Genomic DNA, 23,584 nt, shown 5'->3' with positions numbered 1-23,584 from the left:
AGGAATATTTATCTGGTGTCTCATCTGAATTGTGTTCCATGTTTCAAATGAAACATTCTTGTCCTAACTACAGTAGGTCATCTTTTTGGTCTTTGTAGAGATCATTTGTGTGTAAGAAGATATGGTAATATTGGCCTGTGCCAGCAAAGTATCCATTTACAAGAGTGTCCAAACACATTATAGCATGCCTTAAAAGAAGGAAACACAGGTTTGCATTGCCATAGCCAACAGAAACAAAATGCCATCTGCTGCACAAGCACCTACATCACAGTCTGTGACAAATATTTTTCAGCATCTACACAAAACTGCTTCCACCTCAAGCAGCACTCACAATTCATATGGATCATGTAGGTTGGATTTGAAAATTGGAATTATGTTCATATACCAAAGGTATGTGCTGAGGTTTAACCCCAGCCACACAGTTGCTCCCTCACTTTAAGAATCAGAAGAACAAAAGAGAGAAAATTCATGAGACACAGCCAGTTTAATAGGTAAAGAAAAACCCATACATGCAAGCAAAGCAAAATAAGCATTCATTCACTATTTCCCATGGGCAGGAAGGTGTACAGTCATCCCTAGGAAAGCCATCTTCTATCACATGTAATGGTGACATGGGAAAAAAGGCACCATCATTCCAAACATTCCCCCCATTCTTCTTCTTTCCCCAGCTTTATATACTGATCATGATGCCATATGGTCTGAAATATCCCTTTGGTCAGCTGGGGTCAGCTCCCGACCTCTTGTGCATCCCCAGCCTCCTCGCTGGTGGAGTGGGATGAGAGGCAGAAGAGGCCTTGATTCTGTTGAAGTGCTGCACAGCGATAAGGAAAACATCCCTATGTTGTCAGCACTGCTTGCAGTGAGAATGCAAAACACAGCCCCATATCAGCCACTATGAAGGAAATTACCTTTACCCCAGCCAAAAGCAGCACAGTGTGTTTCCTACCATGCAGATGAAACTAAGTAGTGAGTCAAGTTGGGCATGCCTCAAGTTGGATATCTGTCCTTTCCAGTTTAGTGGTGCTCTATCTCATGTAATACCCCACACAATGCATAGAACAGCCTATACAAATCCCATGGAATAAAAGTTTTGCATGAATGGGAAAAATTTCAGTTTTCTATACTTAGGTATGAAGAAGACCTAAGTAAAAGTTATCTTCCATGTTAAACTGTGGGCAGGGACATACACATTCTCTGCAGATCGAGTCATTTATCCCTATGACCTCTCTGCTCTTCAGCATTTTAAATGCCTCTCACTGTCTGTATCCTGATAGAAAGTCAAGATGATGACTTCCTCAGTCGATCATGACCTGTTTCACTGAGTGTCTTCTGCTCTTTTTTATGTAAATGGGAGCTGCCTGTGATGAGAACCTTTGAAAGTCTGCCCACAAAATTACCATTTCCCAGATTGGCTCTGTTTTCCAGTGAACCTGGCAGGGTGGATGAAGATGTGTGTCTCAGCTACATTTAGGTAAAGGACCATTTGCAAAGCTACCTCCAGGAATCTTCCTTTGTATAGAAACTAGAATAGGAAAGCAAATATCAAGAGTCTCTGGGTTGTCTTGTAATGGCGATTTGTTTGCTTCCCATGCAGAAGCACCCTTTCAGGTTGTAACGAATTTTACCCTGAATCTTGAAGAAGAACACATTTTAACCAGACAATATTGAATGTTTACATTTGTACAAGAGCAGAATTCATACATCTTGTGCTTTTGTTCACTTGAAAATATTTTAATTGCTTGTTGTTCATCACATATATAGTTCATAACAAATAATGATACCTAGTTTACATGAAGTCTCAAGTTTCCCCTGGTAAAATGGAGCATGTAATGCATTTTCTATTATAATGGTTATTTTTTTTAACTCACTAACCTTTGGATAGAAACAAAAATGTGTCTGTTACTTATGCCAAGAGAAAAATAATTAGTATGAAAATTTTATTTTTCATATTCATTATGGCATTTATACATGAAATAGCTATTAAAAGAAGAGGCATGTTAGCATTGAATTTATGTTTCATTTTCATTATCTATTTTAAACTATTTGTCAAAATATGTACCTACCCCTGTATTGGGGTTCCCAATATTCTTACGGAGACCTGCCTGGACTTGTCCTGCTGCTGAGTCCAAAAGGCGGCAGCTGGGGTGGTTTTACCCCAGCGACACACACCGCAAAACCCCTGAACCGTTTTAAAATAAAGGCATGGTTTATCTTATTTAAGATAAGATAAATATTGACAGCGTTAGGTCAAGGGTTTGACTCTATGCTCTTAGAGGGCTTTTTCAATCTAAATGATTCTATGAATCAATAAACTATTTCATCTTCCTTACACTAGAGCATCTTCCCAAAGATAGTAATTTAGCCAATCTGCATCAAGAGAGAAAGCTGTCCGGGACATGATCTCTGTCCTTAAAGCTGGCCAGCTGGCACAGCCTGGCTTGTACATACAGCAAAGTTATTTTCCTCTCCCAAAACTAGCTACCATTTAAAGGGAAGTGCCCATACTGCCTACAGGGAACATGCCCAGTTGGAATAAGTGCCAAACTGTACTCAGGCATGATCAGGGAGAGTGCTACTGGCCAAGGCAAAAAGTATGCATTCTTGCTAACAGTACAACACAGTGGGGGATCTCACTCCAGTTCTTAGGCCCATACCCCACTATTGGCACAGGTGTAGCCTTACCCTGCCCCTGTATCCAGTGAAGCAGTTACCCTGAGGCGACAGTCCATCTGGCTTCTCTCACTTAGGTGTTGGTATGGCATGAGCCGATATCTGGAGACACCTCTTCCAGTTGCATATAAGAAGTGCCTAGAAGATTGTACCATTTGCTTCCCATCTGGAGGACTGTCATTAGCTGAGATGAATGCCATCATAGATGCTGTGGCCTGGATTCATCCTGCCTAACACTGGGAGTCAGGCATCTGATTCAAACATACCGGATTCAAGTTCCCTGTTTAGTCAGTGGAAAAAAAGTAAACATGTGAAATAAATAGCCAATCCAAGATCTGAACTGACCTCTACAAGTGTCTCTTCATCACTTTTTGTTATAAAAAGATATAAGAAAATGAATTTAGGTAGCTACTTTGGTCTAAAGGCAAGAATCTGGTTGCCAGATTGACTAGTTGAATCTGATCTGGTACGCACATTCCTGGGGCCTGATTACAAACCCTGACCGCACAGAATCTTGGATTGCCCATTTTCTTTTAATTGTATAATACTTGCCCCTGCAGAGGCAAAAGTATTTGGAAATACGGCTAAAGTGTAAACCATGTAACAATGTTTGCCAGTCTGTAGTCAGTATGAAGTAATAGCTCTGAAAAATTTATCCTGTTTACCTCAGTTGATCACAGAGAAACTATAAAAATTAGGGTTCCTGTCTTCTTTTAGATAAATAGACTCTATCTTCCCAAATTTTGCTAGATAGATTTTCCACTATTTGAATTGGAATCATATCTTGTCAGCAGCATTTGTTCCTGACGAACTGATAGGAGCTACAGTTACTGGAAGGAAGTTATTAAAAATCCCACATTTGTGAAATCTTACTCAATATCTGTTAAATTTGAAAGACCTAATGCAAAACTTAGAAAAATTTATCTAAATTATCAATTAGGGTATAGCAGTTACAGTACCAAACCATACTACATACAGCATATAAACCCTATTGCAGAGAGAAGTTATTTATTAAAGAAACAGATCTTGTGCCTATGGGAAATGCATGTAGTCTGGCTCCTCCATCTGTTAGGAGCTTTTCAGTTTATTTTACTCTTATATTATCAACAGTGCAGTCTCTACTCTGAATGCCAGCACCACTGTGATCATAGCTTCTGGTATATTTCACTGAAAATTCCTCATGGCAATGCTGAACACAGTTAAAATCAGTTTGGGTTCTGTTTAACCATACCTACATGGGAGAATTTTTTACTTCTTGCAACATCCCCTTTGTTTCAGTGAACCCAAAGGGTGAAATTCACTACTGGTGCATCTAAACAGTAAAAGAGGACAATAGAGCAAGCTTAAACATTGAACCCTTGTCTGTGCATGCTGCAAAACTCTTCCCTCACTGCTGGCTCTCTCCTGGTACTTTATTCCAGATAATACTTTGATATAGTTCAAGTAATATTTTATTTGAGAAACTGCTTTCAAAGAAAGAAGAGACAAGGCTCCACCAGGTTGGATTCTAAGACACACAATTCTGTTGTGCTCTCCCACCTGCCACCAAACTGCCTCTCAGTTAGGCAATGTACAACCCAAATGCCATCCTACAGAGGTACTGTGCAGGAGAATTCCTCACAAAAGCTCACAAGTTGTTTCAGATGCCTTGAGGAATTGGAAGAGCTGGAGAAAAATAACTGGTGTATTTATCTCCAGGGCCACCACACAGGGCCTAGAAGAACCAAGGGGCAAATATTACGGCTTGAAATCACCATGTGCCATGTGACTTTAGGCAAGGGGTTAGGCTTTTGTCAGTCTTTTATATAGCACTGTAGACATACTAATAAAGATCTACACTTCATAAATACTTCTTTATAAACTGTGAATGTTAGTTTTACACAAATTCTACTTATCCAGTTTTTTACACTAACTTCCAGGTTGATTTTACCTTCCTTTTATTTCATAGTGCAGAGTGCTAAAACAAAATCAACATTTTTTTTTCATTGTAAATGAAATTGCAGGTGTAAATAATATTAACTGAACATCTGATTTGTGTTGAATTTTAAATCAAATTCAAGTACAAAAATGGTGTTACAATTTGACGCCAAATCTGAGATTGTGATGGGACAGCTTACCCATATGCAATCTTCTTTTAATATAGCTCATTCATGTCCAAAAGTCTGCCAGGTTCATAGGATTTCAGAATAACAGAAAATAAAAAAGAATCTCATTTAATCTGCCTTTCTGATTTTTAGTTTTTTAATTAATGTCATTTAATGCTAATAACCTGGGTTTCATTTAAAGTCCCTTTTGACAAGCCAAAGGTGATGGTAAATCTGAGAACATGTATAAATAAATAATTCTGCAAAGCTGTTGGTTGGGTGTTGGTATCAGTTTGTAATGTCTTTGACCAATGTGCACTCTTGTGCTTAAAGTGTTTGGTGTTGGAGCACATGGTATCCTGCTAAGCATGCAATGCAGGTATTGTATTGTCATTTTATTCTTCAAATTCAGCCCCTAAAGAAGATTTGCAGTGAAAAATGTTGATATTTAGCAGTGCCCTGTAATGTATCAAACAATATTAATTTAAAATCATCTGCTAGTGAGACCTCCTGAACTTTGGCTAAAGGTTTGAACTTTTCAGTCACTGTGAAATTATTCTGGGCGGCTGGCCAGTTCCTAAATAGGTTGTGTGGACATCAGCGGCAAAACTTTTGATTTTGAATTAATCATTTCAGCCTGTCAACTAAAATGAAAGCATTAGAGCATTGCTGTATCTTTTTAATCATTTGATTTCATTTGAATTACTTACAGAGTGTTTAAGTGAATTTCACCTACGCTTGCCTCATACACCATATGAAAACTGCGTCTTTCACTCTTTCAGTTTTGCCCATTACTGGCTCCTCTTCATGATGAGAACTAAATGAAAAAAGAACAAAACAGAAAGTTAGAATGGGTAGATCTTACCCTTTAGATATGGTTAATTCTGTATCTCCTTTAGCATGTTCTTACCAAAAAGTGTCGATATCTTAGAAACTCATTGACTGTGTTAAATTTGAGCTTTTTGGTTGTTTTGGCAAGATCAATACTTTTGAGGTTGTTTCTGTCCCTAAATGCAAATCAGTGATACTAAGAAATATTCATGTTAGTTTGCCCTTTGAACTATTCAAGTGATCCTGTTCATATTACCGGACCCTGGAGTACTCCCACCTTTCAGACCATCAGCTTCCACCTGAGAAAATCATGAGAGTTCTGAATGTGCAGACACTTCTCACATCCTTCTTCCACAGGAGAGGATGCCAGCTGGAGGGGAGGTGTGACACCACCTTGCATTCACCTGAATATCTGAAATGCACTGTGGCATGTTTCTTCTGCCAAACACAGAGAGAGATTATGGAAATGCAGCTCTCCTAATCAGCTCCTGATGATTGTCTCATTCCAATTCTCCAAGTGATTTTTCAGCAACTCTGCTATTAAAGGAGTTGCAGTATGTACTTTGAAAGAGCTGACTACTTTCACCCTGACCACATTTACAGTGATTACTATTTGGATGACCTTTTTTCTCATGCATAGTCATTACCTGCTGTCTCCTTTACTGGTGCCCTGCCTTTCCCAGTCTTCCACTTTTACCACCACTCCTCCTACTGTGTGTATTTAGGACAACCACTTATAAGTTCTCTTCATTTCTAAGGGACCAGATCTTAATTATACCAAAGGTGATTTTGGCAATCACATTTTTGTAAGGAAGCCTTGAAGTCAAAAATAAATTTACAACTGAAGTTGCAATAAGTAGTATGAGTAAGACTATAGCATGTGACATCTGTGCCATTGGAGAGAATTGGGACGATAAAGCAGTGTCTGTTGCCACCCCATTCACTGTGTGTCCAGGTCAGAAGGGTTTTCTTCAGGACAGATTCAGTCTCACACTGGACTATCTGTCCCATCACACGTGGGGTTTAAAGGCATCCTAAGGACCAGCCATTGCTTGGGATCCTTAAGCCCACACTGCATTTTTGTGTAACTAAGGTGGAGCCTGCAGCTGTGTTTCCTCCAAGAAGAATCTGGTTTGCTTACCAACACAGCACATAAACTCAACCAGAAGACAAGGAGTGTGGGTGATTCAGGCTTCAAATTGCTCCAAACCAAATGGAGACGTGACCATAATGCTTTTATGTGAGTAAAGGATCACACAAACATTCTCTTCACCTATAAGTCTGCTTGTCCTCACAGCTGTCTTTTTGATTGATCTAAGACAATTATGTGAACAGATCAGGGAGAGCTTGGTGTTCAGGGACCTGTAAGTATTATTCAAACAACCACAGGAATCCCAAATTAAAATAACCTCTGGGACATTCCTCACCATTTAGGTGCAATTTGTAAAAGAGCATCTGATTTGTGTTCAGAGTGGACAATTGTACTGTATGCTTTGTGCCATTAAATCTGACAACATATAAGTAGTGAGATAGACAAAAATTTCTTCAATGGCTTTACAGATGTTAATGTTTTTACCATCCACAAGAGAATTTAGCCAGGCCAGGCTGACAAAATATTGTTGAGCATTTCCAGTAGGCTCTTGGGCTGCAGATGGAGGGCTATGCAGAGCAAATAAGGCCAGTGTGCATTTCCTTATCAATAGTAAATGTAATAAATAAAATCTTAAAATCATAGAGAAGAATGTCTGGATATTTTATTTGAGTTCATTGGGTTATTTGGGTCTAGCTGTTGCTAGAAACATTCTGCACCATCATAGCCCCATTTCAAATAATCCTGTACCTTTAAAAATCTGTGTTTGTCAAGTGTTAGAGAAAGTTGAAATATAAAGGTTCTAAGCAGCAATACAAAACAGGATGTGTGTCATGTGGAGAAACAATTACACCCTAAGTGCACAAAGAAGAACTCAGGGAAGCTAAATGCCTCACACTCCCCAATATGTAATATTATCACAGCATGAGTAATTGGAGATATTCTATAGAACTGCCTTGACTTTAGGTTGTTTTAAAGCCTATCTTAAATCATTCTCCTATCCCCTTCTTTACCTTTTGAACTATACAGTTTTCTGCTTTCAAGCTCTCCATGCTCTGTTTCTGCACTTAGACTTCAGACGACTTGCAGTGCTCTCTATTCTGTATTCACTGACTTATGAAAACAGGAGTTCATACCTGTACAGGACATGGTCTGTGCCAAAAATATGCATATTTATGCAATGTTTTCTTATTGAAAAACAAGTATCAGAAAATAGAAACCCTTTTTTCTTCTAAAAATAATCCCTTCCCAAAGCTTTCAACAGTACAGTGTTGCAGAAAAGCCCTGTTAGATTAGCCAATTAATTTCCTTTTCAGAGAAAGATCTCTTTTGGCAATACTCTGACATTTCAGGGGTTTTGACTAGTCTGATTTTGAAATGATAAGGCACTTCCCTCTGGAGATCTCTCTGAACACTCAGAGATTTTCTCATAAGGCTAGTAATCTTTATTCTCATCCTAGGAATTCTGTTTCTGAGTTTCTTTCTCTCATTCCTTTATTTGGTGTACACTATTGTATTCATGATGTAATTTATTTTTAAATATTTCTTACGTAAATTTACTTCATCGCCCCTGCTCTTACTTCATCAGTTATGGTAGATGGGGAGTAAATAATGGGACCCTTTAGTCTTTCTCTTCTTTTTTCTCCCTTGTCCCAGTTGGTTAACCAGTCCTCCCCAGGTTTCATGGCTCTCCTCAGCCCTATTTTGTCTTGTCAGTGAGAAAATGGCAAAACAGCATTTAGAAATTAAAGCATACCCAGATATCTTCTCTTCAAAGCAGCGCAGCAATGAGCTGGGAACTTCTGTATCATTTTTCATACCTGTGTAATATCTAATCAACAGAGCTTGGTTGTGAACATAACCTTTGGCTGGTAATGCAGTTGGTGCCCAAACTGGCCTTTTGATGCTGTATTGAAGTCCAAGTTCTTGTTTTGTTTCTGCTCTTATTCTTTATCTAGAATTTTTTTCAGTCTCTTACTTCCTCTTTCTAAATGTGTCCCTTTCCTTGTCCAATGTGGCATTTGCAACTCTTCACATTTTAATATCACATGTGCTAATGTCATAATTTCTTTCTTTTAAAGATCATTAATAGAGCAATGAAAGAGGACTGACACAATATAGATTTGTGGAACATTTCCCTTTTATTCTGAGTCAGCTTTACCATTAATCATTAGTCTTTGTAGCTGTTCAGTTTTCTGCAGTTTTCAGCCCACATGACAACTTCTATCCAACTGAATATGAGTTGATTTTCAGTTTAAGCTGTCCCGTGGCTGGAATTGGTGGTGTTGCTGATAGCATGACAGTGCAGCAGAGCAATTTTTCTTCTGTAGCATGCTGTGGAAGCATGCATTTCACTAGGCAGGGCAAATGAGAATTAAAGCTTTACTTGAATTCCTGGGCAATTGCCCCTGGTAAAAATCTATAGCTGATGTCTATCAACAGTATTCCCTGCAGGTGCTGATGGTGAAAATGTCTTTTAAAATTTAAGCTTCTAATCCTTTGCTTACAATCAGGGATGAGAAGAAGAATTGGAATTTCAGTTGGATGCTTGCTGAAATAGTATACAATACACATACAGTTTAAAATAAATGTGAAAATTAATTTCACTGCTTCTTTTTAACTTGGTATTTTGTTGCAATAACACACCTGAATTGCTACATAAGGTAATTAATATTCAGGAATCATATCTCTATATCATATCTCTTTATCTTCTTTATTTAGCCATCCTTGGGTATTTATTTGGTCGAAGTGTTAGAATCTATGAAGAAAAAATAGAAATAAGCATATTGAATAGGGCACAAATACGCTTTGTATTTTAAAATTAAAATTATTAGCAATCATCCCATTTTATGTCTTTCAGTTAAAGTCATGGTATTGTTAGGCAATTGTAATTTTCTAGCACAAGCCATTAATGTGTATCAAATTTACCTTCTGTAGGTCTTTGCTGCCATCTTCTGTTTCTTTAAATAACTTGTTATTTGGATTCTGAAAAATGAGTGGGAAACTACAGAGCAAAATTTCCCTTTCTGTTATTGTTTTTTATCTCTTTATTTTCAGCTAAAGCAAAGTGAAGCTAATGCAGATACAAAGGAGAAGCTTCCCTTGCGTCTACGCATCTTTGAAAAATTTCCAAACAGGCCACAAATGGTGAAAATCTCGAAGCTTCCTTCAGATTTTACAGTTCCAAAAATAAGGTATTGAAATATTTCCTTTGCTAGCATGGGGTCACATAACACCCAAAATATTTAACTTTTTTTTTTTAATTGTGTTAGGCAGGTAGTTCAGAAAATAAGAAATTAAACAGAATTAACATAGACATTCAAAAGATGTAGCATTTTGGATAAACCTCATTTTTCTCAACTGGGGAAAAGCAATCCTAGCATTCCTTATACCTTATTCATGAAAGCAGCTAGATTGATCAGAACTAACACAAGTACAATATAATTGAAAAGTGTGTTGTTTCTCCTCTTTCCTTTGGATTTTAGTTTCTTGGCTCACATAGATGACTAGCAGTCTAATGGATTCTCATGTAGGTTTTTAAAGCCAGGATGAACTGGCAGGAAATCATTAGAGAGGATTAAACAGACCATCTAATACCGGTTAGCCTGTGATGACCTCGTCCCATATTTGTATTTGCGTAGTTACGACTTTCCTGTGAAATTCACCTTAACTAAAGATCAGATGCTCAGTGAACTGCTAGATCATTCTTTACCGTGGGGGTGGTGAGGCACTGGGACAGGTTGCCCAGAGAAGCTGTGGTTGCTCCATCCCTGGAAGTGTTCAAGGCCAAGCTGGATGGAGCTCTGAACAACCTGGTATAGTGGAAGGTGTCCCTGCCCATGGCAGGCAGAGTGGAACAAGATGATCTTTAAGATCCCTTCCAACCCAAACCATTCTGTAAATCTTTGATCATCAGTTAGAGTACAATTATCTTTCCTTATTGTCAAAAAAGTCTGACAAATCCAAGGGCTTCTCTAGTATATACAGGCTGCAAAGTCTGCTGAAACACCACAAGCTGGCTGAACAGATCCTCTCTATGCCCATGTCAATATCCTCAGCAATCACATGCCAGAAGAAAGGATGATGTGAAGGATTACTGCCATTGTTCTGAGTCTACCAAGGCTACATTTCTTAGATTAAATTCACAAGGAAGCTGTCAACTGTTTTGACCTGTTTGTAGTACCTTAGCTGAACAAAAGGAATAATGCTGATCAGAAGGGTCAGGAAAAGCAGCCTTCCAGATCTCAAGGAAACAATCACAGATGTTTTACTTTTAGTATCAAAGTACCCTTTTGTTACATACGGAGGGTGTTCTTCTAGTCTTTTTTTGTGATATTTCTTTCTAGTTGTGTTTTTCCCAGCATATTCTGTACTCACTCATAATCCTATTAACTACTGAAACAGACTTCAAACAAGCACTAGCAAATCATATCTTTAAATCTGAAGCAATTTTACTATGTAACAATATCTCTCCAGAGAGAAATTAGTTTTGACATAGCTCACACTGAAAGAGGCAACTCTACCGAACTTAAAATATGGCAAGATGAATGTATATTTGTTGTAAACAGAAATGCTTCTGCTTTTTAAACATGGCATATGTGAGGCACAGAATTGCTGAAGCGCCTTAATACTGACATTCAAAGCAGTTATATGAACAGATGTTGTTTGAAATCTTCAAGAACAAATTTCATGCAGAGAGTATGTTTCCTTTGGATTATATCAGCATTTGATTTACATTGAAGTAACTACTTGCTGTTTAATGAGCTCAAAAGAGCTGGAAACTGCAAAAGGCACTTGAAATATTTAGCACTTTAATCGGTAAATAAATAAATAATAAAAGCTTTTTTTTTTAATCTACATGCAGGAGATCCAACTCACAATTCAGTTATGGATCTCTTTAATAAATGAATTCAGGTGTTATCAGTTGTTCTGGCACTCTGTTCATTTATGCATCTATACAACTTTTTCTCATGAGTTTATGCATCTCAGCACTAATGGATTGTGACAAGTCAGAAGGAAAACCAAATATTAACTCTTCTTGGGGTTTTAATGTGTCAATATCCTCTATTTGTTCCCAAGGGAAAGTTTTATGAAGCAGTTTATTGATCGCCAGCAACAAGATACCAGCTGTTTGCTGCGAAGACTTCCTTCAGCATCTTCTTCCTCGTGTGACCACTCTAAAAGATCAGCAGTTGAAGAAAACAGATATATTGATCAAAAGGTAAATCAAGAGTATAGGGTAATATATATCTTGCCTAGAGTGTTGTGTGAAAAGGAATCAGATTATTCAGTTTGTCAAACAACATAAAAAGTGAATAGAAACTAGGATGGTTGAACATAGGGTAAAAGGTTATGTTTAATTCAGCCTAAAACAGACATCATAGCAGATCCTCTTCTGGTTTAAATTTTCCCATCTCCTTTGAATTCAAAATTCAAGATTTGATACATTAGTTGTTTAATGCCTGCATCATCTGAGGCAATTTTTTTGAAACAGTTCTGCTGTTAATCACTGAGAAGCTAGTGGAAAATTAAAGTTTCTGAATATCACACTGGATTTTTGAGTGCCTTGATACTATTGCAACCTTGAAAACACACTTCACTGAAGGAAGTGTGAAGGAAGTGTGAAAGAAGTGTGAAGGAAGTGTGAAGGAAGTGTGAAGGAAGGAATAGAGCCTGAATGGACATCATCTACTTTAACAAGTAGAGCAGAAAAATTGGATAAGTTATTAATATCTCTTTGTAGTCACTGAAGATGAGTAATAATTTTAAAATTATTCTAATTATTTAGAGGATACTACCCAATCTGTAAGCCTGAGAATCACTAGAAAACAGACCCTGAACAGATATATTTGATGCCGATTGTGCTAAGAGCTGCTAGTCTCCCATGGATGGTTAGATTTGAAAAAATACTAGCACTGCTTGGAATGATGACCATGATGATGATGATGATGCAGCAGCATAAGTAGATGTATCTGACTTATGACACCTTATAAAACTAAAAGGGTGGAAAAAATATTCATGTGCGTCATGGAAGATAAGTGGTTTTCCAGATTTCTAGTGGCATCTACAGAGATATCAGACCTTGACCACTTGTAAATTGCATAATTTAGTGACATTTTTATAGACAAAAGAAAAGTACTTTCAGTATTATTATGTTTCAGTATTGTTTCAGTATTGTTCACTGTTGAATCCTCTTTGAATATAAACATCTGTGTTTTTTAAATACATTTTAAGTTACAGAATCACAGTCAAGAAAAAGAGTCTATGCATTGCTGTTATATAGTATAACTGGCTTTCCTGGCATGTGTTTGCAACCATAACCCAGGGCAGCATTCATACAGGCAGAGTTGCAGAGCTGGGAGGCAAAATTGGGAAAGGAGAGTTGGGGAATACATTACTCTTCTGATAATGAATGCAAATAGGCAATTTGTAAACCAGTGTTAATTGCCATCCCTAGTTCTGTGCAAGAGCCCATTCTTGTGGATGATGTATTCTATGGCGTCAATAAACCAAAGCTGAGCAGCTTGGCCTGGGAGGGAGGACTGTGGCAAAATATGGCATATCTGGCCAAGAAGGCTGTAGAAAGGAGTGAAGCCTAAATGGACATCATCTGCTTTAACAAGCACAGCAGGAAAACTGGATAAGATATTAAATGACAAGCCTAGGGGCTAGCAGAACCATGCCAAATATCACTAATAATGGATCTCAAACACTATGCCAGGGTAATCAGAGTACATTTCTACCATGTAATGAAGAGATGAACAAAGACCTTAAAGTTGTCTCAGCTGCACAGGTAAGTCCACAGTATGCAATGCAGAGCTGTGCAGTGGCTCAGTAGATCTGTTTACATGAATAAAATTTAGATAAATTAATTAAATTCCATCTTAATTCCTTTTGCTTGCTCTTTACAAAAGTGAATTGTTACTGTGTTTGAAGACAGATGAATACATGGCACAGTTTATTCAATGAGATCTTGCAGTATGAAAACAGAATGCTGCATTCTTTTCAAATTTTAGTTCCCTTCAAAAGCAAATATGCATTATCTGACTTTAATTTTTGAATTTAAATAAGCATTTGCAAATTGGTTTTGCATTATTCAACCTGCTTTAGGCACATACTTTAGGATCCCAATGCCTCTAGGGTAGAAACCATGATGAGTAATATTTCTGATAAATTCAGCTTAAAACAAGGTATTTACACATTCCTATTAAGAGGAGAAAGCACTAAGATGGATTTTTGAAAGTAATTACTCTAGCTTTCTACATTTACAGTTGCCAAGCAACCTCATTTTTGCATGATCAAATCTTCTTAAAACAAGTTTAGAATGTCTGGTTGTGCTTAAGTATTAACCTTACATTCATACTTTACTTTTCTGTATAAAAAAAGAAACATGACAAAACATTTACTGATTTCAATGCCTGGCAGGATGCCTTCTCACTGCTCCTGTTAGCAGTGGGATGGCTTCAGAAACTTTTCACATGCTTTTTGCATTGTAGTTGAGAAAAAAGGGGAATTAAAAGGTAGAATCAAAAGGTGAGATCCTGCTGGCAGATCTGACTCTGTCCTTCCTTTGTGGTAGCTGAACTGTGGCTAGTCCCTCCAGTTACTCCTGGACTAAGTCAGTATCTCTGTGTTCCACACCTGCTTAATTGATAGGAAACCCTTACATTCCCCTATTTTTCCCTTATTTCCACTTCAGCAATATTCTTGTTTTTCTTTCTCTAAAAATCTGCCACTGTATGGTTTTGTGTTTTGAATCAATCTGCCCCATAATTTGTGCTGATCAATAAAGCAGATTTTATATATATTTTCTTATCGAATGAATTTAGTTAGTGTTTTCAGTATTATTATAATTACCCACTTCATTTAAAAGTTGTTTTAAGGTGTAAAGGGGGAGTAGATTTTCAGTGCATTCTTCCTTTTTTTTTTCCCCAAGGTATTCTACCTTCTCAAAAGAATTGGAAAATTATTTTTGGTGTAAATCACTGTAACTATGGCTACAATCCATTTGATATGATTTTCATCTATGCCAAATCAAAAGAACATCTTTGGAAAACAGATTTCTCTGCTATACTCCTTTTTTTCTAGTCAAGTCTGTGAGTTCCATGGTTTTTTCTCTTCCAAATTTTTAAACTGTTGTGAAAGTTATAAACTAACCAAACACTACTATAAAAAATCACTTTTAGATACCCAAATGCCCTTTACATTTTATGTGCGGAGTCTGAGTAGGTGTGTGGATCCAGATTGTACCATCTTCTTCCTTCTACATCCAATGACAGCAACACCTGGGCTCTCCCACAAACAGATGCTTGATAGGCAGCTTAGCACTGTGCTTTGTTTGAGTTGTTTATTATTATCTGTAACATTTGGTGTCTAAAACTGGTATTCTCTGGGGTTCTCTGAATTTAACACTGCTGGAAAGGCAGGATGATAATTTTTTGCTCTCCACTTGAGGTCCTACAGAGCAAATTTACTTAAATTCAGTGATCTTGGCGCAGACCTACACCCCGGCATGCTGATCTAATCTGTCCTGATGTGGTCTGCAGGCCATGAGTTGAATAACCCACTGTCAAATTAGAGAAACCAGGATTGTTCAGATTGGTGAGCATTCCCCTTGTTGTGGTAGAAAGCACTGTGAAGTTATTTTCTGGTGAAAGAAGGAAGACTTTTTGGAAAAAGTACAAGATTAAAAGAGAGATTTAGGGTATTAAACATACATTGTACATGAGGGAAAAGGGGAGTGTTAGGAACAGAGAGGGAAGTGTTCTTTTATACTTCTACACTTGTATGAAAATTATTCACAGTATGCTGGGAATTTCCTTAGATAACCAATACTTCAGTAAATTCTTGGCCAGAAGAACTGGATGAAGTATGGAAAGGTAATTTTAGTGTGAGTGGGTGGATGAGAAGAAAGGAAGTTGGCAGAAAATAGGGACATCTCAGTGGCTTTCACATAGCCTGAGGTATAGTTGCAGCAAGTTTCAGGGGGACAAAGAATTAAATTAACGTGAGATTTAGAACAAATCAGGTGTCCAGTGAAATATATCTGAGGTGGCTGGAGAGCATTAGCTTTGACTTCTTAGCTTCAAGACTGGAATCAGAGGGGCACAGAAACCCTTCAAAATGCTTTCCTAAGAGACATTCAAGTTTTAACAAACCTTGCAGAAAATTATCGTGAGATGGACACTTCTGAACTGATTATTTATCCTTGGCCATACAACACAGCACATGGATGTTAGATTAAAGTTCAAAACTGACAGACTCATGAGATAATTTTGAAAATGTTTATGGTTCAATATGTACAGATAGTACAGATAACCCATGTGTATGTCTACAACAGTATTAAAGCAGGAGTGAATTGCAAAAGAAAGCACGAGAGCTTTTAATATATCTATATGTATTTTATAGCTCAGACTTGGAACATCTCCCACTTAATTGAAGGAATATAATCAAGTCAGCTCCCTTATTTCTCCATTTATAAGATTAATTGGATAGTAGCAAACACGTTTTCTCTTTTCTCTCCCTTCTATCATCCTGTTTCTTTGCTGATTCCTTCCACATGTATGAGTTCTGGTTTTAGTTCTGCAAGCAGTGCAGTTAGTAGCCATTCCTTTGTCTGGTGGGAGCCAGGTGCAGCACTAAGGTCTGGCTCCTGGGAAGGCTTGACCTCCCACACCATATGGCTCTCCCACTGATTTCCTGCTTACAGCAGAATGTACCTTTGTGAAGGGAGGCTGTGGTCAGGAAGTGAGAGCTGATCTCAGAGGTGGCTAGAGCCATTACCATGGAGGACTGTGAATATTCAGTAGCGGACCTCATGCTGGAATCTGTGTTTAACATATTTTGTTAATATCATAGATACTGCTTTTGTGAGCTGCTGAGACATGCCACCTAGTCTTGATAAGATGTTTTTGTTTAATTTGGATATATGTTCTGTGTTGGGTTTTTTTCTGACCTCTGCTCAGATTCTTTAACTATTCTGTTTCTTGAGAAAAAAAAAAAAAAAAACAGTCTTCTGAGAGTATTCCAAAATGATTTTTCCTTGCAGAAAGTATTTGTAATTGTAAAAGCTGAAATAGCCTTTCAGGTTCTCTGAGGCATATATTTTAGTATGGAAGACAGGATGTCCCAAGATACCTTTCAAAAAACCATCGGGGTGAAGACATGTGTCGCACTACGACACGAAATAACTCACAGACTCACAGTAAGATTTAAAAGAAGAAAAAGAGTAAAAGGAAGTAACTTTTATTTCTGACTTTGTAATTTATAGAATTCTAAAAGTGACAGTGGATTAAAGGATGAAATTGCCACCTCTCCAACTACACTGGTTAAACTAACAGTCTATTAATTCTCTCTTCTTACAGAGAAGAATGCAAAACAATCATTATTTACATGAACAGTGTGTGAGAACTCTAGTAGAAATATGTAAACATCAGAAGGCATAGAAAACTTTTAAAGGAACTTTAAAACTTTTAAAAGAACAGGGCGATAGACATGCTCATTTATTTTATTTGTACTTTTTTCTGTAAAACTAAGGATAGAATATTTATTCTTAAATTACAATGTTCAGAATTTCTGTTTCCTACTGTAATAAACTTATGTCCCAAGTTAATCCTCTCTGAACTTTATTTTGGGCATTCAGTTGTGCAAAGCAGAATTTTGGCACAAAAGATACAGTAGTATTGTGTTCTTTATTATTCTTTTCTGTAAGTAATTTGAAAGAATAATTTTATGACATTAATTTTGAATATAGCAGAAACTAATAAAGTGTAATTGCATGTGTTCCAAATAGAAAAGATTATTTCTTTTTAAATACTACTAAATACTACATTTTTTCTGAAGCAATTATTGCAGAATTTCATACATCTCAACAAAAATCATTCAAATTTTTCTTCATTTTCTTAATTTGTCTGAATTGAATTCTGTCCTACAATTTCGGTTTCAATATACCACTTGTTAATTAAACACAGCCAAGAGCTTCAAGTCTTACCTATTTATGTCATTCACAGGATAATGCCAAAATCTATCTTGTTATGACATTCAGAAAAGTCATTAAAACAATGTATCTGCTGGAATGATACTGGCTTATGGATCCAACATTTTCCTGCTCATTACAGTCATGATTTTCAAAGATGATTTTTGTGCCATATCTGTTCTCATCAGTTCTTTCTAATGAAGTTAATATACATAAATACAGTGATGTATTTCAGGTTTACTGAAAATCAGCTGACCTCTTTATCTCTTTTGCATTTTAAAGATTTTCTTGTTTTCATATAAAATGGATATATAAAAATGTCCCTGTGTCTAAATAACCAATTTATAGATTTCTTCCTCATTAAGCATTTTACCAAATACACATTTGAGCTGGTGATATTTTACTTCTCTGACCATGTTTGCCTTCAGAGTGGAGAAGACACAACTGCAATAGTAGCAAGACTGTTCTGTTGTGGTCTGTCTCAGACTTCTGATGATTTTAAATTGCTCTGTCACTCTTGCTTCTGCATAGTATGTTCAAAGGTCTGCCTGAAAAAATGTCAGTTTTCAATTGCATTTTGAGAGAAAGGAGGCCAGGGACAGGATACTTTGCCATTTTCAAAAAGAGCCATAATTCAGGACTTCCTTCTGGCATTTCCTTTCTACTTCATCAGTTTTACACTAAAATATTTCAAGGGTTTGATACAAAGGCTGTGGAGATGTATTAAAATACAATGATAAGATCATACTTCTTTTTTCTTTAATCAAACAAAATGCAAACATGAAAATGTTTTAGTGCAATTGTACTTTAACAAAGAGCACACATTAGTTTGGTGTGGAGGAAAGAGGCAATGAGGGATTGAGTTACAGGAAGGCCCTTCTGTTTGAATTTTCTACATTACTTTTTCTTGCTTCTACCAAAGAATCCACATGTGCATCTCCAGGCCCTTCAGTCTCCTCCATCCACTCACAGGACTCGTTCACAAGAACTGATTCACAATAGTAATGATCACTTCTTTCTAGTGAAGGAAGCTACATGTGGTTATACAACCAGAAGCAATCGTTTTCCTTACCTCTCCCTTGAAACTCCCTGTCCATATCTTCCATTCCCAGTCCAGCCCAGCCTGACAGTCCCTTCTTCCCTAGAGCTTCAAGATCCCCAGCTCAATGTGTGGAGGGGAGCCTTCTCCTTCAGCACTGTACACTCAGCCAAATTTCTAAAAGCCCCACATCAGCCTGGCCTGGAGTCCTTAGTTCCACCTGCTGTTGGCTGCCATGAGTAATTTACCCTGTGCTCTTTATCAACTCTTCACAGGGTCTTCCTGACTCCTGCGCCGAGTAGGTAGAAAACAAAAGGAAGCTAACTTGTCCAAGGCTGCACTTGCCAAAATGATGAGAGGGATTGCCTCTCCTATGAGAACAAGGTGAAAGAGGGTTTTTCAGCCTGGAGAAAGAAACTTCTGGGGAAAACTTATAGCAGCCTTTCAGTAGTTGAAGGGGGCTTATAGTATGAGGGCAGACTTTTTTTACAAGGGGTTGTAGTAATAGGACAAGGAGTAATGATTTTAAACTAAACAAGGCTAGATATAAGGAAAAAAAATTTATGATGGCTGTGGTAAAACAGTGAAACAATTTGTCCAGCAAGATGTTGAATTCCCCATTCCTGAAAACATTCACTTTCAGGTTGGATGGGGCTCTAAGCAACCTGATCTAGTTGAAGATCTAGTTGAAGATGTTCCTGCACATTGCAGGGGGATTGGACTAGATGGTCTTTCAAGGTCCCTTCCAACCCAAACCATTCTATATTTTTACAAAAAATCTACCCATTAAACCTATGAAAGTTTAAAACTCAGGTATACCAAAGGGGAAAAAAACCCAACCATGTTACTATAAGGCATAAAAGAGAGGGATCCTTCTCCTTCCCTGGAGCTGCTCCTCCATGTGTCTGAGGTGGACTATCCCCCCTTTAGGTCTTTGGAGATTTTATGAGTGCTAATATTAGCCTTGTCCACATTTTCAGACCTAATTAACAAAAGTTCTTGGTTATGAAAAGATGTGTAGATCTTCCAGACCAGTAGTCAGCTAATTAGAAGATTTTTACCTTCCTTAAGGGAAAGGCAGCAATCAAGGGCTACAAAATGAATCAAGGCTGTTTCAGGTCAATGACTCCCAGGAGTTAAGGAGATTATGCCCACTTCTCATTCTAGACACCTGATCCAAAGGGACAGTCTTTGAGTTCTTGGGGCACTTATCTAATGCTAGACCACTTTCTTGACTGTGTAGTGAGCCTGTTTCTAACATAGGGCAACCTCACAAAGGGCCAGATTTTCAAAGTCCAAATGAAAATACTTAGTTCTTCTTTGACAGAGGGAAATGGATTAGTGATCTCTAGAGCTCCCTCGTAATTTCAGCCTTTATGCAAAGTTTTCAAGAGAGCTTAAGAAATTCCCTGCTAACTATAGTCGCTTTACTTGCTTAAAATTTTGTGAACATTTTGTTAGGTATCTACCAAAAACTTGCAGTCTGGCCTTCCATCACTCTTCGTATGACTTTTGTCATGCTCATTTTGAAAGAGTCCAGTCTCTTCAAACCAAAGGTGCAGAATGTTGTTGAACAAATATTTGCATTTGAGAAGCTACACAGCAAATTCCTGTGGTCCAGGAATATCCTATGTTTTATGGAATGCTCAAGCTTTGAACAGATTCTTCCCAAATATTTCCTTGCTCTTTCATAGAAAATTATTCTGATACACTGCTTATTGTACCGACTCTTTGTATTTTCCCTAGAAGCTGTACATGTTTAAATAACAATATAGTACCTAACAATCTGTTTATTCTGCAAGTCTACATTGTATTGGCACATAACAAATTCCAAACGAAAACAGAAGCTTTGGATGATTTTTTTTTCCTTCCTTGGAATTTCTGTCATGGCACAGCAGACTATTCCCATATGGTCCTGCAGATGCCTGTAAGAGCATTATTAACAGCATTAGGCCAAAACTCCTTATTTTCATATAAAACTTAAGAAATTACCTTATGGAAATGTACTGCATGCTCTGGTTTTTTGTTGGGGTTTTTTATGTTTGTTTTTTGGGTTTTTTTGTTTTGTTTTTGTTTTTTTGTTTTTTTTTCCCTACTTTCAAGCAAACATTTCAGATATTCATATTTCATTATTTATTTATGACCTTGTGTCACTTTGCCTTCCCAAACAACTACCAACACTTGTCTCTTCTGCCAGCTTTGAAGTAGTCTGATACAAAAATTATATACTACATCACCACAGATTTTACCTGTTGATAGAACACAATTCTTTATTAAATTTAAGTTGAAAATAATTGCTTTATGTAGCATTTGCTGAGGTCTGGGCACTACAAACACGTTTCTAGAGAAACACATCCAACCCAACATTTCTCAAAACATAAAACCATTCAGTTATGTCTTAGCTGGTGTAAACTGGCAAACATCCCCCTGAAGACAGCACTGCTGTTCCAGTATATCTAGTATGTAGAACTGGTCCCTGACACTTCACAAAGGTATTTTCTTGTGTTGCTTTGCTTTTGGTCTTATGCCAAGGATTTTCTTCTTCCAGGGTAGAAAGCCTGGATTTTTAAAATACACTACTAAAGAAACATTATTGAAAGTGTCTGCAGTACCTTTTCAAAGCAGCGGGTGGCACTTGCAGAGCAACAATGTTCAGTGATTTAGCTTATTTTACAACGGTTCCTTTGTCCTTGTCGACAAATGGGATTTCATGGGATGTAGCATTTAGACCAAGTTCACTCTGACTGAACTGAATTATTTTGTCCGCCTAAAGCCTGTCCTGCCAACAGCAGCAAAGGGTGTCAACACTTGTGGAAGAGGAGCACTACCTGCAGATTTTGTAATTCTGTGGTCATGTCTGTGTAAATAAGATCAAAGAAATGTGAGAACCAAGACACAAACTTTATTCATGGTTTAGCAGCAGCAATTTATATCCATCTGAAACCTTTTCATTCAGGAAATAATATTGGGAATTTGCTAACCTGCCACAGCAGGTCCTTGCAGTTTAAAGTGCAAGAGTTCTTTAAAGTGTGTTGCCGAAAACATATTTTAGAGTAATCAGATGCTGTTAGGTGATTTCAAGACAGTTTCATATGCTAAAAAATAATGTTCTTTAGCAGAAAGCTATATGGCACTGTGGTTTCTGCATGAAGTGGTAGAGAGAAGTAAATAAATAAATAAATAAAGGCTAATAAAAATACACTGAGGGTGTCCTCACAGTGCAGCACAATCTGTAATAAAAAAACCCAGCAGGCTAGACAGATACACCCTAAAATAACCTCAGTAGAGTGTACTGTACTTACTTAATTTCACATAGTCTGATTGAGTAATGTCTTTTGTATGTTAACACTGTTTATAATTTCCTCTGCAACATTCCAGAACTCGGCAGGTATCACAAGTTTTAATTGCCAGCCTCGTTCTACACCAGCATGAGGCATCTAGACATTATTAAACAAAATACTGATCATCACCCCCATTTTCTGTTTGTACAGTCCCATTGCATTTGCCTGGTGTGCTATGCAAATTTGGAAAATTAAATGGGAAGTAATTTATTTCATTTACCTAATATAGAAATAAGGATGCATATTTTAAAAATCTATAGTAATGTTTGATTTTCTTCACCATGCATATTGACATATGTGTGTTGCTATTTGACTGACTACTGACTCCTTTGAATATGAGAAATAGATCAATTGTGCTTATCTAAAAGTATTTTCTTGTATTGCTTCTTCTGGATATTTTAACTCAAGATAAATTCACCAGTATTCTGCTGAAGGAATGGCTCCTGATTCCTTCAGAAAGAGAAAGGAGGACCATTGTCTTCAAAAGTCGTAATCCTTGGAAGTGCCTAAGTTGTTTTGTGAATTCCATTTTGGACCACTGAGACCTCTAGGCACCAAACTCTAGGATCTTGTATATGCCTATGTATTCCTAGATTAAAGAATGGATACCTGACTCCAATCTAAATTCCATCACAGTCCAGACACAGACGTGACTGTTAAAAAACCTTCAAAATTTCACTCAAGCTGCAGTCAATTGGGTGTGCTTAGGCCAAGGTCAGTGCCCAAGGATGTCCTGTCTCATCTGCAAGTTTCACAGCTAGTCATGAAAAAATGTGAAGGTAAAGTAAATGCACTCTGCACAAATAATGTGATGCAACCCTTTGTTCTCATACCTTTCTCCATTCCTGTGACTTCTTAGGCATGGAGGGGAAGCCATATGAGAAGCAGTTGGGTCACTTGATCTCTTCTTCCTGGAGAAGAAGAGAGTGAGAGGAAACCTTATCACAGTCTACAACTTCCTCATGAGGGGAAGAGGAGGGGCAGGCACTGATTTCTTGTCTGTGGTGACCAGTGACAGAATCAGAAGGAATGGCCTTAAGTTATGTCAGGAGACGTTTAGGTTGGATATTAGAAAAAGGTTCTTCAGAGGATGGTTGGGCTCTGGAACAGGCTCCCCAGGGCAGTGGGGAGCACCAACACCATGACAGAGCATGACAGAGCTCAAGAAGTGTTAGGACAATGTTCTCAGGCACATGGTGTGACCCTTCAGGTGTCCTGTGCAGGGGCAGGAGTTGGACTTCATGATCCTTTGGGTTCCTTCCAACTCAGCATGTTCCATGATTCTGTAATTCTTTTATATATTTGTTCAAGCATCACTAAATAAAATTCATTAACCGCTTTGAAAATGCAAAGAGAGTCCAGTCTTTTCTCTCCCATCTCAGTGGCTCCACACATGCACTCCTTCCTACAGCTTCCCTTCACCTCTCTGGCTGATGCACCTCTGGCTGTGTGACAGCCAGATATCATAGTACAGCACTGCTCTTGCATATCACCAGCACCACAACTACGGTGTTCATTGAAGGCATCAAGCACAGGGCGCCAGACCATTTCCTG

At 37.7% G+C, this 23,584-nt stretch overlaps 1 protein-coding gene across 7 annotated transcripts in view; it reads left to right on the top strand.

Moving 5' to 3' along the window:
- NALCN (sodium leak channel, non-selective) overlaps nucleotides 1-23,584 on the top strand; it is a 230,477-nt gene that overhangs the window by 158,796 nt on the left and 48,097 nt on the right. For 6 of the 7 annotated variants that reach the window (XM_068182541.1, XM_068182537.1, XM_068182539.1 and 3 more), the window contains 3 exons: nucleotides 9,733-9,869; nucleotides 11,755-11,896; nucleotides 13,397-13,468. In XM_068182541.1, the coding sequence (XP_068038642.1) occupies nucleotides 9,733-9,869; nucleotides 11,755-11,896; nucleotides 13,397-13,468 (351 nt within the window). The remainder of the gene's footprint in view (nucleotides 1-9,732; nucleotides 9,870-11,754; nucleotides 11,897-13,396; nucleotides 13,469-23,584) is intronic. The other variant, XM_068182540.1, reaches the window with a different exon arrangement.

Source organism: Anomalospiza imberbis, chromosome 2, assembly GCF_031753505.1.
Source record: "Anomalospiza imberbis isolate Cuckoo-Finch-1a 21T00152 chromosome 2, ASM3175350v1, whole genome shotgun sequence".
Lineage (NCBI taxonomy): Eukaryota > Metazoa > Chordata > Aves > Passeriformes > Viduidae > Anomalospiza > Anomalospiza imberbis.
Note: the sequence above shows the minus strand (reverse complement) of the source record. Positions and strands in the feature narration are given on the sequence as shown.